A 14,299-nucleotide genomic window follows, 5' to 3' on the forward strand; every position below is an offset into this window, starting at 1 on the left:
GAAACCATATAACCCACCCAAATCTAACTCTCTCTGTACGTTATATCTGCCACACCTGCAAGTGCACATGGCTTTGCCCAACTGCTAACAAATTTGCCGCTGCAATCAAGTCTGAAATACCCCTGTGGCGTATGTGCATAGCCTGTAATTCCATTGACGTGTCCATTACCACCTTGTTATAGATCCTCAGCCAAAAGTGGAAATGGAGCTGAATTTTGTGTGTGGGACAGTATCTGCCATAGCTGTGTACGCTAAATTCTGGAGAATGCATAGGTGCCACTGCAGAACAGACTTACATTCAACACTGATTCCGTTCCCAAATGCTTTTGCAACTTTCCCATTTGTGCTTGTGGGATGTAGTTATGTGACCGACGGTCAGGACTGATGGTCACAATTACTCCCCCTACATCCTGAACCCTCACAATACCGACAGTGCTTGTGCCTGGATTTCCCATCAAGGTGAGGGGCGCAATCTTCCCTTTGCCAATGTGAAACAGGCCAAGAAGAAGTAAGAGGAGCAGGGTGTACCATCTAACTTGTATCTTTCAAAGTCTTCCATAACTCCGAGCATCTATATGGGGGCAGCTTTAATTATTGAACCTGCATTAGGACAAAGTGTATTCCTCGGCACAGCAGGGAGCACGCACCGTTACTCATGGAAAGAGCTGAGAACTAGCCGCTCAGCCCCGTGTAAGCCCGCAGTGGCCATGTGTATAGTGCGGCTCCCGGGTGCTGCTGCTGCTGGGTGCAGCGGAGGAGGGAGGGCGGCAGCTTGCACGCAGCGCTGCACATGAATGAAGCAAAGCAGCCGGGGAGGGGACACTGCTGGTGGGGAGGTGCTGGCCCTGGGAGAGCAGTGTAGGGTTACTAAAAGTTTCTATCAGCAGAAGAGGGCACAGTGGTAGCTGGGAGAGAGGGTGGGGGTGGGGTGACATGATGAGCACATCTAATGTCTTGTAGCCGGACCTGTGTTACTGACCCCGGGCAGTGTTGTGTGTGGGCACACGCTGTCAGCGCCAGCACCTGGGGAGAGAGGCGAGAACCTGTGCTGTGCACACACACTTGTGTCGCTTCTGCCCATCATCGGGGCACGGCTCCCGGCACTGACGATGATCGAGGTGTACATCCCTTCTGTGGGGCACCAGGTGGTACAGGCAGACAAGACCCACACGGTGAGTGGCAGGCTGCTGCTGCTGGGACCTGCATTGTATGACTACAGGTTATGTTATACTCCTATCCTGCTCGCTACAGTTGTATGTCACAGGCTAGTAATATCTGGAGGCGATCAGGTGACCGATTGGCTTGTGTTTGCTCTGTCTGGACCCTTTAGTACAAAGGGCAGGCTAGCCCAACATAGGGGAGAGAAAAATGCAAAGTGCTGTATTAGTGTTACTTTAACTAATAATAATGTTTTCTGGTGTGAAATGTGAGATTTTGTATACGAGATATTTATTATGATGATGATTATGATTATTATTATTTATTTTTTTATTTTTTTATTTATTTATTTATTGTGTATGGCCAGTGCATTTCCCCAATACTGGTTTGCTAGCAGTTACACAAATGCAGTGTGTGAGTTCCAGTAGCAGCTACTTACATACTGTACATGACATCTTGCCTTAGAGATACATAAACAAGTGAATGCTAGGCTGGCTTATTGCTGTGACAGGGTAACTAGCTGTGTGTGTCTAGACTGTACAGAGACTTTGAACAACGTTTGTTTGTGCAATTTTTGTTGGGGTCAGTTCCTCTGAATTCTGTATTGAACTCTGATCTGCTTCATGGCAGTGTATACTAGTACATTGCTATATGGATTACCTTGATTTCTTTCTTTTTTGTTTACACAATATTTCTATTAATTGTACAGCACACATTACACAGTGTCACTGCTATCCAAGCAGAAAGGTAGTAAAGAACAGTGCTGGACAATCTAGTTGGTATTCCATGTTTTATTTTATTATAACTCACACTGCAGTAATGTTTCAAGAAAGAAATCGTGTTTTATGTTTTTATTAATCAATGATTCCTAGTGATATCCAGCATAAACATTTACATTACTACATAGTAGAATGAATTTTAGTTTCCGGAATTCTGTAGTGTGCTTTATTCAGATACGCATGTCACAGTATGGCCACATGAAGTGCTACTGTTTAAATCTAAATATTATTTATTATAACATATTTTTCTATTTTTATGGAAAGAAATATGCTATATTTACAGATAGTAGACCCCAGCAATGTGGACAGTGTGGTCTTATGAACAAATAAAACATGAACTGAAGCAGAATCTGAGTTAATCTAGTCACTTATAAATAAATGGTACATGTCTTTATAATATCTAATAATAGACAAGTGCCAGTTGTCTATTATATATTCATTTAGAGCTACCATGCTAAGAACAAAAACAGCAATTAAATAATTAAATTAACAAGACACTTTTTGGGCTCAAACCTTACTTGTTCTATTACATTCACATGCACAATGTATTCCCCCCTTTGGGCTTGGGTAGGTAAAAAGGTGAGGAAGCTTGCCAATTTATGTTAAACCATATTGAAGAAATGGGTAAGGCAGGCATTCTGAAGCTTGGTCCTCAAGGTACACTAATACCTCTTTCACATCGTAAATCCAGGACCAAGCCAATATTTTGAACCTGGGTCAGACCTTTTCACACTGCACTTTCAACCAAGGTTATTTCCGGGTTGGCCCCTTTCACACTCAACCCGGGTCAGCCCTGTAAACACTATGGATGTCATTTTAAATTGACTTTTTGGGGCTCACAAAGATGAGATAACAAAAGGAGACACAGGAACATCCAATCAGCGCCTTTTTCTGGAGTCCCAGGTTGAACGACCCAGGTAAGGCCTTAAACACTGCACATCGATCCGGGTTGGACCCGTATATAACCCTGCTTTATTCCTGGATTGAAATGCTGGGTTACTCGATGGGAATTTTTAAAAGTGGCGCTTTCACACTGCACCTTGACCCGGGTTGACCCGGCAATATCCCCTTTCACACTGCCAATGCTGGATCCCACCTTGGAATTGGAAACGGGTTCTTCCCGGGTGGTCACGCATTGGACGCTACCGCTGGCTTCTCCGACCCGGAAATATGCTGGGCGGGTTGCCATAGCGGTGGGGGGCGGGGCCGTCAGCGGGGGCGGTGCTGGGAGATGAGCTCATCTCCGCGCCGCCTCTCCCAGTTGTAGGTAACGGGTCCTGGGTCGCATCGACCCGTGAGCCCATTTACGCTGCCATTGACCCTTTATTCAACCGGGGAATAACACTGCTTTATTCCCGGGTTGAATTGCCGGTGTAAGGCGACCCGGGATTTCAGCTATGGTGCTTTCACACCGCATGCTAACCCGCGTCTTGCCGGGTCGATACCGGGTTATTTGGGCATTGGACGCTGCTGCAGGCTTCCCCGACCCGGCAATATGCCAGGCGGGTTGCCATAGCAGCAGGGGGTGGAGCCGGCAGCAGGGGCGGAGGCGGCACTGGGAGATGAGCTCATCTTCGCGCCGCCTCTCGCATCGACCCGGGAGCCCGTTTATGCTGCCATTGACCCGATATTCAACCCGGTTATAACACTGCTTTATTCCTGGGTTGAATTGCCGGGTCAGGCGACCCGGGATTTCAGCGATGGCGCTTTCACACCGCACGCTGACCCATGTCGAACCGGCAGTATGCCGGGTCGACACCGGGTTATTTGTGCGGGTTGAAAGGGGTACTCATTAGTACCTCAGTTATTTCAATTTAACCATCTATGCTGAAACCAGGATATCACTAAAACCTGAGGACAGAGGTTGGGAATGCCTGGGGTAGAGGTGTCAATCATCCATAAATTACAAGTGATAAGGAGCAGAAATATTAAGGCCCCCATCCACTAGTCCGATTTGGGCACTTTTCGGCTGACCGAAAAATCTGAAGAAAAGTGTCACATCGGATGGCTCTTCCAATCCGAAGCGCAGTCCTGTGTCAAATATGTCTGAACTACAGATCTTTGTGGCTGCCCCAACTATTTATCTGAATCTGTAGAAATCAGGTGCACACCGGAGTGGGTTTTTACTTCAGATGTATCTGATCAGATTCATCTGAAGCATCACTTGACTGGCATCTCCCTGGCCACTCCCACCCACCACAGGATGCGGCGGCAGCAGCATCAGCACCAGATCAATCACATGTAGCATGTGTGCATCAGATATATCTGATGCAATCTGGCACATGATAGATCGCATCAGATATATCTGAAGTGAATGTAGTGAAAATTAAAGCCAGGGTCCGATCCGATTCCCAGGACGCTACCGGGTAAGTTCAAGAGAAATCTGATGCGATCTGCAGTTCAGACAAGTCTGAGTATTGGATGGTCACCTTTACCAGTAAGATTGAAAAATAATTTGATTAAGCAACATGATTGGCCACGATTGCTATTGAGAAAACCTGCTGTAAATTGGTGAGATAATTTTTGAGGATGGCAGATAAGTATTGTCTGTCTGGCATTGAAAAAAAACCCCCTCAAGTCACTGAACATCTGGATCTCACAATTTGGCTTTACACAAAAGGTTTCTCTGCTTTAGCATGTGGTCTGGCCGGGTGAGCCCACGGATGGCTAGTGCTGTAAGATCAGAAGCACATAATCATTAAAACACTGGCCACTAAAACTGATCACATACATAGCAATCCAAATAACCATATCTGTGTACAGGTTGTCCACATGAGCAGGGATAACCATGTATAGGGTTTACTGCTGTGCCAGTAGGCAAAGTTGGATAAATCGCAAAGCGCATACAGCTCTGCACCAGTAGCATGTGTGCCAGATATATCTAGGGTAACCACCTTTTTATTTTCAGGTTCGCAGGGGGCGTGGTTAGGGGGCATGGCCAAAAATGAAGAAGGGTCTGTATCTTAAATGCAGCACTAGGATGAGTTTTGAAATACAAATATGTGTACAAGTTAGATGTGTAGCTGACAGAATATAAACATGTTAATTTAACTTCTGGTGAGTCAGAGACAAATATTAGGAGATTGTGGAAGACAAAAAGTTGGTACAGGGGTTCACTTTAACCAGCGGCAGTTCCTAGCAGGCTGTGGTAGGGGGCTACCGCTACCCGTGCCTGCCCTGAGAGGAGCTGCCCTGAGAGGAGGAGACAGTCAGCCCCTGTCAGCTGGGTCTCAGCACATGCGCAGTGAATCTGATAGGTGATGGGACTATTACATGTGCACATTCAGCAGCCAGACTGCTCATGCGCAAATCATTAGCTTCTATGGACTGCATTGGCTGCAGCTCATAGAAGCTGGGTTGGGCTACATGAAAGGTAGAGAGTGACTTCCTACTGGAAGTACGCTCTCGGCTAATCGCAGCCTTATCTCGCAGTCCCAGAGGGAGAAAACACCTCCCCCTGGGGCTGCATGTAGTGTCTGTGACTGAAAGATCGAACTTCCAATTGGAAGTCACTACCAGTCACAGTGAAGCCAGTGCAGTCGCTGATTGCATCTGGCTCACTGAGACTGTGCAGAGGTGGCAGATTTACTCTGGGGGTTGAAGTCCATAGGTAAAATCTGCCATTGATTTTAACTATAGATAAAATATGCAGATATGACGAAGATGCACAGTAATATTGTATGGCAGAAATATAATAAAAAGGTTAGTTTAGGGGAGGTGTACCGCCTGGATGTATTAAGAAACACATCCAGAAACAGGGACTCCAATGGGAGACCATCCCTGAGATGTTTAAAGTGATGGCTGATGTGATCACTTTACTTTTTGCTGTGGGACTCCTGGTCTTCAATCCATGGGCGGGATGTACTAATGTACATCGCCGCCCATTGCCGCCCTGCGCCACGATGCTGATCGCATATGTACTAACATATGCGATCAGCATTGCGGAGGACAGCTCTTCCGATAAGAGCTGTCCTCCGCGATGCACAGCGGCAGCCTGACTTCCGGGATTTGGCCCCAGGTGTCAGTCTGCGCATGCGCGGGGTGACGGGGGCGGCCACAGGGCATGCTGGGAGGGATCCCTCACACAGCGCCGCAGAGAGAAGCCCATAGGCTTCTATGGACTATCGCCAGCTAAAGCTGGCAAACCCCGCCGCGGCGCTGACCTGCCGGACGGGGGTTAATACATCAGGAAAATGCGGTAAACAGGGGATTTACCACATTTTCTGCTTAGTACATCCCGCCCCATGAATGTACGAGTCACCAGGGAGAGCTCATACGGTAAATTCTGTGATATGAAGCCTATAGGGTAGAGTGGCTAACACCATCTAAAGTTTTACAACAACCAACATGCTATTAATCTCAGTACATTTGTTTGTTAGTATGGGTTAATAGAGTTAATGGCTGTGGCATAAAAATTCTGATAGCTAATAAATCATGGACCAAATGATAAAAAAAATACCTCTGTAAACAGTTAATAGACTGTTGTAACTCCTGGTGGCTGGTGGTCTTCGAGTTGTGTCTGCTACTAGTACGAGTTAAAATATTAATGGCTGTAGCAGAGAGGTTATACACGCTGTCAGTTAGTTATCAGCCTAGGAACCCTGGGTGGTCTTGGAGCAGTGCCTGCTAGTGAAATCCAACGCAGTGATGTCTTTCCATTAATTATGGAAACTATGATCCCGGAACGAGTGTCCCTTTAACAGTGAGCCAGAAGGTATACCTCATGGAGTCCTGGTCTCGCCTAAGACCAGTGTAGTTAATAAAGGCCTTCAGGGTCTGTGAAGCGCTTTTGTATTCAACCACTAAGGTTGTACACACAATGATGCCTGGGGTGTCCCTGAGTGATGTGTTTTGTCGTAAATATTGGAGATATGTACTCAGCCTTGAAAAGTGATAAATTGGAGAGTGATAAAATACCAGTTATCACTTTTCAAAGCTTAGTACATATGGCCTCATGTGACTTTCTCAGAGTGCTTTGTGGCTGTGAATGCAGCTCAGGCCATTCATGCCAGCTCAGGATGGTCCAAGGGAGAGACAGGGCGGTAGGCAGGATGGATTTAGGGGGGGGGGGGGGGGGGGTTATGGTAAGAGGCAGAACTGAGCATGGGGTGAGGAGGGACAAAGCAATGGTGAGGTGACATGTCCATGGAGCAGAGACTGACGGGCGGACTGGCCGACTTTCTGAATTCCAGCCACCACCTCCTAGATTGCTTTAGAATACCCAGGGCCGGCGACAGGGGGGGTCAAAGGGGACACCTGTACTGGGCCCCAAGGATAAGAGGGGCCCCAAGAATATGCCACTTAGTGTACAGCAGGGATTGTCCAAATAGGGAAGCCAGCTATAGGCGGTGTGGGCGCAGACTCAGAGTGACAGGAGCCTCTCACACACAGTGACTGTGCACACGCTCTTCCGGGTCCAGCACTGTGGCAGCATATCCGCTGGCCAGGATTCCCCTGCCCTGTGCAATCCTTTTCTGTTGGGGTGTGAAGTCCACATGGCACCTGCTTTGCATTGTTCAAATCTGGATACTGGGGAGTGCAGTGCAGGTGAGTGGATTGGTGAGGGGATTTGGGATGAAGTGAGGGAACTGAGAAAGCAGCATGGAGTCATTGGGGAGAGACAGACTGTGGTGTGTGAGAGGGATGAAGGAGAGATATACATATTTATATCTGTTTAATAGTTTCTTATATAGTGTAGCAAATTCCGTTGCACTTTAAGATATATAAATAACACTCTCTCTCTCTCTCTCTATATATAAAATCTGAGGGGGCCCACAGAGATATCACTGTGTCGGGCCCCAAGATTTCTGTTGCCGGCCCTGAGAATACCTACTATATACTAATCACTATTTACTTAATCATGTATGTTAACTAATCAGGGAGATAGTGAAAACATAAGATCATTTACAATCATAATGGTTAAACTGCAAATTTGCATATATTATTTAATATAGATTTGATCAATCAAGAAAGCACCATCTGCTTCAGAGCAGAATCCACATAAGCAACTAGCTAGGAGTGCCTCCATTCAAAATGATGCGAAAATGCCCTTAATGTACTCGGCCGGTGTCTGTACAGTTGTGTATATTTTCTCTTCGTGATCAGGACCAGGAAGTGACATAACGAGAGGGCAGAAGATAACTTCCGCCTTTACAGCACCTAAATGTTTTCTCAGTTCGTTTGAGGTTATCTTGTTTTTTTCTATGCACCATTGGACCCTCATGGGCTCGCTTCACTTGCCACACTTCGGGCTCTGTGTCTCGCTTCGATTCGGTCGCCACAGGGTACTATTCCAAATCATTTGTGACATGGACCCAGGGGCTTATGGGAAAGGTCCTCTCCACGAAGGAAAACTAGACACTACCAGACGCTATGAGTCTAGTTTCCCTTCATGGAGAGGGCCTTTGCTGTGCGGTGCGCGATGACGTCATCGCGCACCGCACAGCATTGTGGGACTGACACAGACGCTAGGGGTCATAATTGACCTCTAGTGTCTGTCTATGCCAGATCCGAGGAGAGGAGCGGCGGCGGCGGAGGTCTGCAGCGGTCGGGTGCGGGGATAGTAAGTATTCATTTTTTAAAATGTTTTTTTAGCAGCGCTACTCTACTGTACAGGGGGCGTGACTGACCACGCCCCCTGTATGAAGCCACACCCCTATTCCCCGCTCGGGGCGCCAAAAGGGCAAGAACCGGCCCTGCTGGAGAGGTAGGACTGGGGCAGGAAAAGGGTGTACAGACACGGTAGCAACCGAAAAATACATTGCATAATTATCATGCCTAGTTATTTGCCCTTGCTTGTCATGATTGGATTGCAAAATAAAAAATCCAACAGTGATATGGGGCGGGATGTACTAAGCGGAAAATGCGGTAAACTCCCTGTTTACCGCATTTTCCTGATGTACTAACCCCCGGCCGGCAGGACAGCGCCGCGGCGGGGGCGTACGTCCATAGAAGCCTATGGGCTTCTCTCCGCGGCGCTGTGTGAGGGATCCGATCGGATCCCTCCCAGCATGCCCTGTGGCCGCCCCCGTCACCCCGCGCATGCGCAGACTGACTCCTGGGGCCGAATCCCGGAAGTCAGGCTGCCGCTGCGCATCGCGGAGGACAGCTCTTATCGGAAGAGCTGTCCTCTGCAATGCTGATCGCATATGTTAGTACATATGCGATCAGCATCGTGGCGCAGGGCGGCGATGTACATTAGTACATCCCGCCCATGGTGAGCAGAAGCGTTATTAGCCACGGGTAGCATTTTATTGCTCTCAGGGTGTAGTGAATGTGTCACCACATGGAACCCCAGCCTTGTCTGGCTCAGTCACGGAAGCCTTCATGTTGTTGTAGCACAGAAGTCAGGCCGAGCATCATGGTGCCGCAATGCAGCTGAGTAGAAGTTTTACAGTATATTTATTTATTTATTTCAGAGCCGTGAATTGGATCCTCGCATTACATATTTTGTGTTTCATTTACTGGTTTTGCATGTGTGTATACAGAATACGCTTTGGCTCAGCAGAGCCATGCCATTGTTATGAGAACCTTTAGAATCAATACTGTTCTCTTGTATATTGAATCAAAATATTTGTCTGGTACTTTTCCTAGTACACCAGCTGTCTCTGGGAAACAAGGTAAGGTTTATATTACAACAAATTGGGTATAAGAGACCTTAGTTAATGCTGACAGTTTACTTTCATTTGTAGCAAACTTATTACTGTATTTTCTTCCAGTTCTGCAGTAATAAATGCATTGTAAGTACGTATGGAATTAAAGAGTTCTTCTGAAGTAAGATCATTGAAATAGTGGAAGAAGTGAAATAGAGGGTAAAGAATGAGATACATTACATGGGAGGGGATGGTATGGATATTCCAGCAGTCACAATGCATACTGGCATTCAAAATCCTGATGGATCCCGGGGAGTATTTTAGTATTTTTACCCTTAACCTAACCCACGACTCCTGCAGCCTAATTTTAACCCACCCCCCTCACAGCCAAACCCTACCCGTCTCCCCCCACCCCCCACAGCCTACCCTAACCTCATTACTTTCTGTCAGGATGACGACTGCCGGGATATTAACTACATCCCTAAGGGAGTTATTCAGTATATGATTTGTTTTAAAATAATTCTTCATGTTTGCTTTTGCATTTCATAATGCATTGTGAAACCTCTGTTCTTCACAAAGGCATGTGTCAGAGGTGATAGTCGCCGACTCATGTCCTACTTATTTCTGCAGTTAAACTTTTTGGCAGTGGGAATGCTTATGATTAGTAAAGTTGGGTTCTTCTGTTAAAAGCAAAAACCGCACACTGACCAGCCCCAGTTGTCAACATGGCATTATCCACCCCAGGCTTGCTTCTGAGGGGCTGGTTAATACAAAGGGAGATGGGCAGGGCACTGTTCCTTTTGTTCTATTGTGTTATAGCAATAGGCCTTTATAACCCATGTATTAGTGTGGCTGCAAAACAGGAAATGATTACATGCTAAATGCAGATCCAACTATATACACTTTCTATGGAAAATCATAAGGAGAGGACTGAGGACTGTGCCCCATGTGGTATAACGGGTGCAGCTCTCCTCATGTTCTATAGGGGAGAAGAGACATTTGCCATAACACTGCTGTTGGAGATGTTCACCACCTATTCATTTACAATGGCAAAAAACAAGGTTTAACAGAAAATAAGATATTGGTGTATATGCTGAGTTCACACCACCATCAGAGCCAGGAAAGGTCATCTGATGACCTCATGCCAGCCAGCACATGACATGTCTGACCCTACTTTGATGTCTGTGGCTGTTGCTCCCATGAGATTGAACATTGTAAAACAAAGAGATGGGAAATTAGAGACTTGCCACATACTGTACCTTACAGTCACAGTTCAGGCTACTATGGATCCCAATGGGAAAGCTGTCACACAGAGCATTAGTAATTAACCGTATTTGCCAGGACACCTTTGGGCACAGGAAAAAAATGATCAATGACTGAGATTCAATCGGTTTAATTTATTATTAATGCCACTACTTTGGTGTGGGTTCTCAGTGGTATTTGGCTGCTTTGTGTTCACGTATGGGTCTGTCACAAGCTGGGAATAAATGAAAGCCTACAATTTTACATTTCCATTTACTGTAACAAAGTAAAAATAAATCCAGCCCTCCGTAACTACTGCACTACAGTCGTACATTACCTGTGTACAGTAACATCCCAAACTATAAACAGTTGAAGTGGAATAACCATAATAATAATTTACATTCACATTTTTTATTTTTCATAGTTCATTTCCTAGACTCACTGAAGGTATTTATGTATCTTACATAATTTAATGTAGTTACTTTTGAAAAAGCATTTCAAGGAGGTTGTGAAAGCAGAACCTAGACGCTGCACAGAAGTGAGCGTCTACTGTTCCGTCTGAAAGATGGGTCATAAAGTTTACACACATCCCCTGTAAGTCAGCATACACTCACTCATGAAGTCCTCATTATGCTGGAGAGTGATGGCCAGTTACTAATAGTGCACATCCTCTGTATTCTTCTCACCAGTGTTTCCAACTCTGTACCAGTGAGTGCAGCGTTATGACTTCATTATTATGTTGCACAGCCTCAGTGAGATTCTTAGACACTCCATGGCAATGTTGTGCGTTGTTAAAAAGAACTTGATGATACAACTGTTAAGTAAGGAGTGTTATTCAATTCTTGAATGTACAGAAAGTGAGACCTGAGAAAATTTATCGTCCATTAAAGCATGTGTATGGTGATGTGAGAAAGTGGTGTGCAATGTCTAATAATGAAGGAACAAACGGGCATGACCAAGATCAGCTGTGAACTAGGGTTGCCACCTCATCCCTTTAATCCTGGAGACCTATGAATAATACAGGTTCTGTGGCTGATTAAATTCAAGCCTGCATTCCTCCTGGTTTTAATCAGCCACAAAACCTGTGTAAATCACAGGTTCTGTGGCTGATTAAATTCAAGCCTGCATTCCTCCTGGTTTTAATCAGCCACAAAACCTGTGTAAATCACAGGTCTCCAGGATTAAAGGGATGATCTGGAAACCCTAGCCGTGACACCAGTCACTGGGCACAGTTTTGGGTGGTAGGTCCATCCATCATCTACCCTGTAGGCCAGACCTTGTTCCAAGTGATTTCCACCGTTTCACTAAGCTTAAAGAGTTCCTGGGCAGATAACATTGTGGAAGTGATGACGAGTTGAAGCTTTTAGTCAACAACTGGTTCAGTGGACTGGAGGCAGCCAAGTACATCAAGGAGATTCTGAAGCTTGTGGACAAATATTTTATTTATTTATTAACAGTTTCTTATATAGCGCAGCATATTCCGTTGCGCTTTACAATTAGAACATCAGTAATAGAACAAAACTGGGTAAAAACAGACAGACATAGAGGTAGGAAGGTCCTGCTCGCAACTTACAATCTATATGGTAATAGGCATTTACACAAGGATAGATGCTACCTATTGCATAATGGTCCACCAGATTGCTAGGTTCGGCAGGAGGGTGTGAGAGTAAAGAAAGACAAGATATATTATGTGTACTGTACAGAGAGGATGTAATTGAATAAGGAAGCATTGAAGGTTATGTGGGTGGGTCTGGAATTTGATAGGCTTGTCTGAAGAGGTGAGTTTTCAGGGAACGTTTAAAGGTTTGGAGTCTTATTGTGCGTGGGAGGTCATTCCACAGAGTGAGTGAAGCGCGGATATAGTTCTGTAATTTTGAATGTGAACAAGTAATGCGTGTGGATGAGAGATGCAGATCTTGTGCAGAGCGAAGAGGTCGGGTAGGGAGATATTTTGAGATGAGTGAAGAGATGTATGTTGGTGGAGTTTGGTTAATAGCATTGTATGTCAGTAAAAGTATTTTATATTTAATACGGTAGAATACTGGTAACCAATGGAGGGACTGACAGAGCGGATCTGCAGACGATGAACGTCTAGCGAGGAAGATTAGCCTCGCAGCTGCATTCAAAATGGACTGTAGTGGTGAGAGCCTATGTTTGGGAAGACCGGTCAGGAGACTATTACAATAATCAATGCGGGAGATAATGAGAGCATGGATTAGAGTTTTTGCTGTGTCTTGTTTAAGATATGGTCGTATTTTGGATATGTTTCTTAGATGTATGTAACATGATCTTGAGACAGATTGAATGTGGGGAACAAAGGACAGTTCAGAGTCAAGAATGACACCTAGGCAGCGAGCTTGTGGGGTAGGGATGATTGCTGAGTTCTCAACAGTGATAAAGATATCAGGTTGGTAACTACTATTGGGCGGTGGAAATATAATTAATTCTGTTTTGGAAATATTAAGTTTGAGGAAGGTTCTCTGTGATTAAAAAAAACCCAAAGAACCAAAACAAATAATTAAAAAAATTGTCACTTTGTTTTTTTTTTGTCACGGCCAAACGGTCTGGATTACACTTCTAGTATTCAAATGTAACACACTAATACTGCCAATGTTTAATGACATTCTTCTACTTCCTAATTTGTGAGAACACACTTGGCCACATGGTTCTGAAGCAAGGTGACACTCCTAAACAGAATGTTACTATAATAAAACATTGCATATTTTTCCTCATGCCGTTAGATGTGCAAGCAAGAGTAAGCAATGTTTTACACACCATAATACCCGGAATATGGCACAGATGCAGTTTACAGTGTATGTTCTATCTATGCTTTTTTGACAAACCATCTCTCTGCTGGAAGCTGTATTGTATGAAATACACATTTGGTCATCATAGGGCTCAATGATAAATTTTTAAACTTCTGTCTGAGCTGCATTCCTTTCCTTTCAGTGGCAACTAAATAGAAAGCAGCTGATGCGGTGGAGCAATGCAGATTGCTTACACCAAGCATGTCCAAAGTCCGGCCCGGGGTCCAATTGCAGCCCATGCTCAAATTTCCACCGGCCCACAGCCTCTGTAAAAGCTATTTTAGGGGTGTAGTTTGGCGTCTGAAGGCTGCGCTCCTACAAGGGCTACCCATAAACAGCTAAAGCAGACATATTCTCCCCGCTAAGCTCACTCTACTGCTCACCCGATATTGAGGAGGCCGGAGGGGACTGAGCAGCGGAGCCGAGGAGTGTAAAAACTCATTCCTGTGGGCTGCGGCCTTCCCCTCCACCTTAGGCCGGGATCTGCAGCACAGTGCGCCTCGTCTGCGGGTATCCCGGACCACACGGAGAGACCCAGCGTGACGTGAAGTGGCTAGCGGTGTCCTCAGTTAGATGTCCCCGCTCTACTGGACCCCTGCTTCTGCCGTGGATTGGCGGCGAATGACTGGCTAGTTTACTGTGCTCCCCTGGGACTCTGCAGTGCGACTGGGACAGCACACATGCGGCGATGGCCATCTTGAAAATGTCTGTGATCCTAATT

The 14,299-nt window shown here is 45.7% G+C and overlaps 1 protein-coding gene across 1 annotated transcript in view; it reads left to right on the forward strand.

Annotated features, from left to right (window-relative positions):
* Positions 1-863: 863 nt before the first annotated feature.
* The window catches only part of SNX22 (sorting nexin 22), a 121,628-nt gene continuing 108,192 nt past the window's right edge, over positions 864-14,299 (forward strand). The window contains exon 1 of the mRNA XM_063926342.1: positions 864-1,172. Within this exon, the coding sequence (XP_063782412.1) occupies positions 1,110-1,172 (63 nt within the window). The 5' untranslated portion in view covers positions 864-1,109. The remainder of the gene's footprint in view (positions 1,173-14,299) is intronic.

The sequence above is a fragment of the Pseudophryne corroboree genome, chromosome 6 (assembly GCF_028390025.1).
Source record: "Pseudophryne corroboree isolate aPseCor3 chromosome 6, aPseCor3.hap2, whole genome shotgun sequence".
NCBI lineage: Eukaryota > Metazoa > Chordata > Amphibia > Anura > Myobatrachidae > Pseudophryne > Pseudophryne corroboree.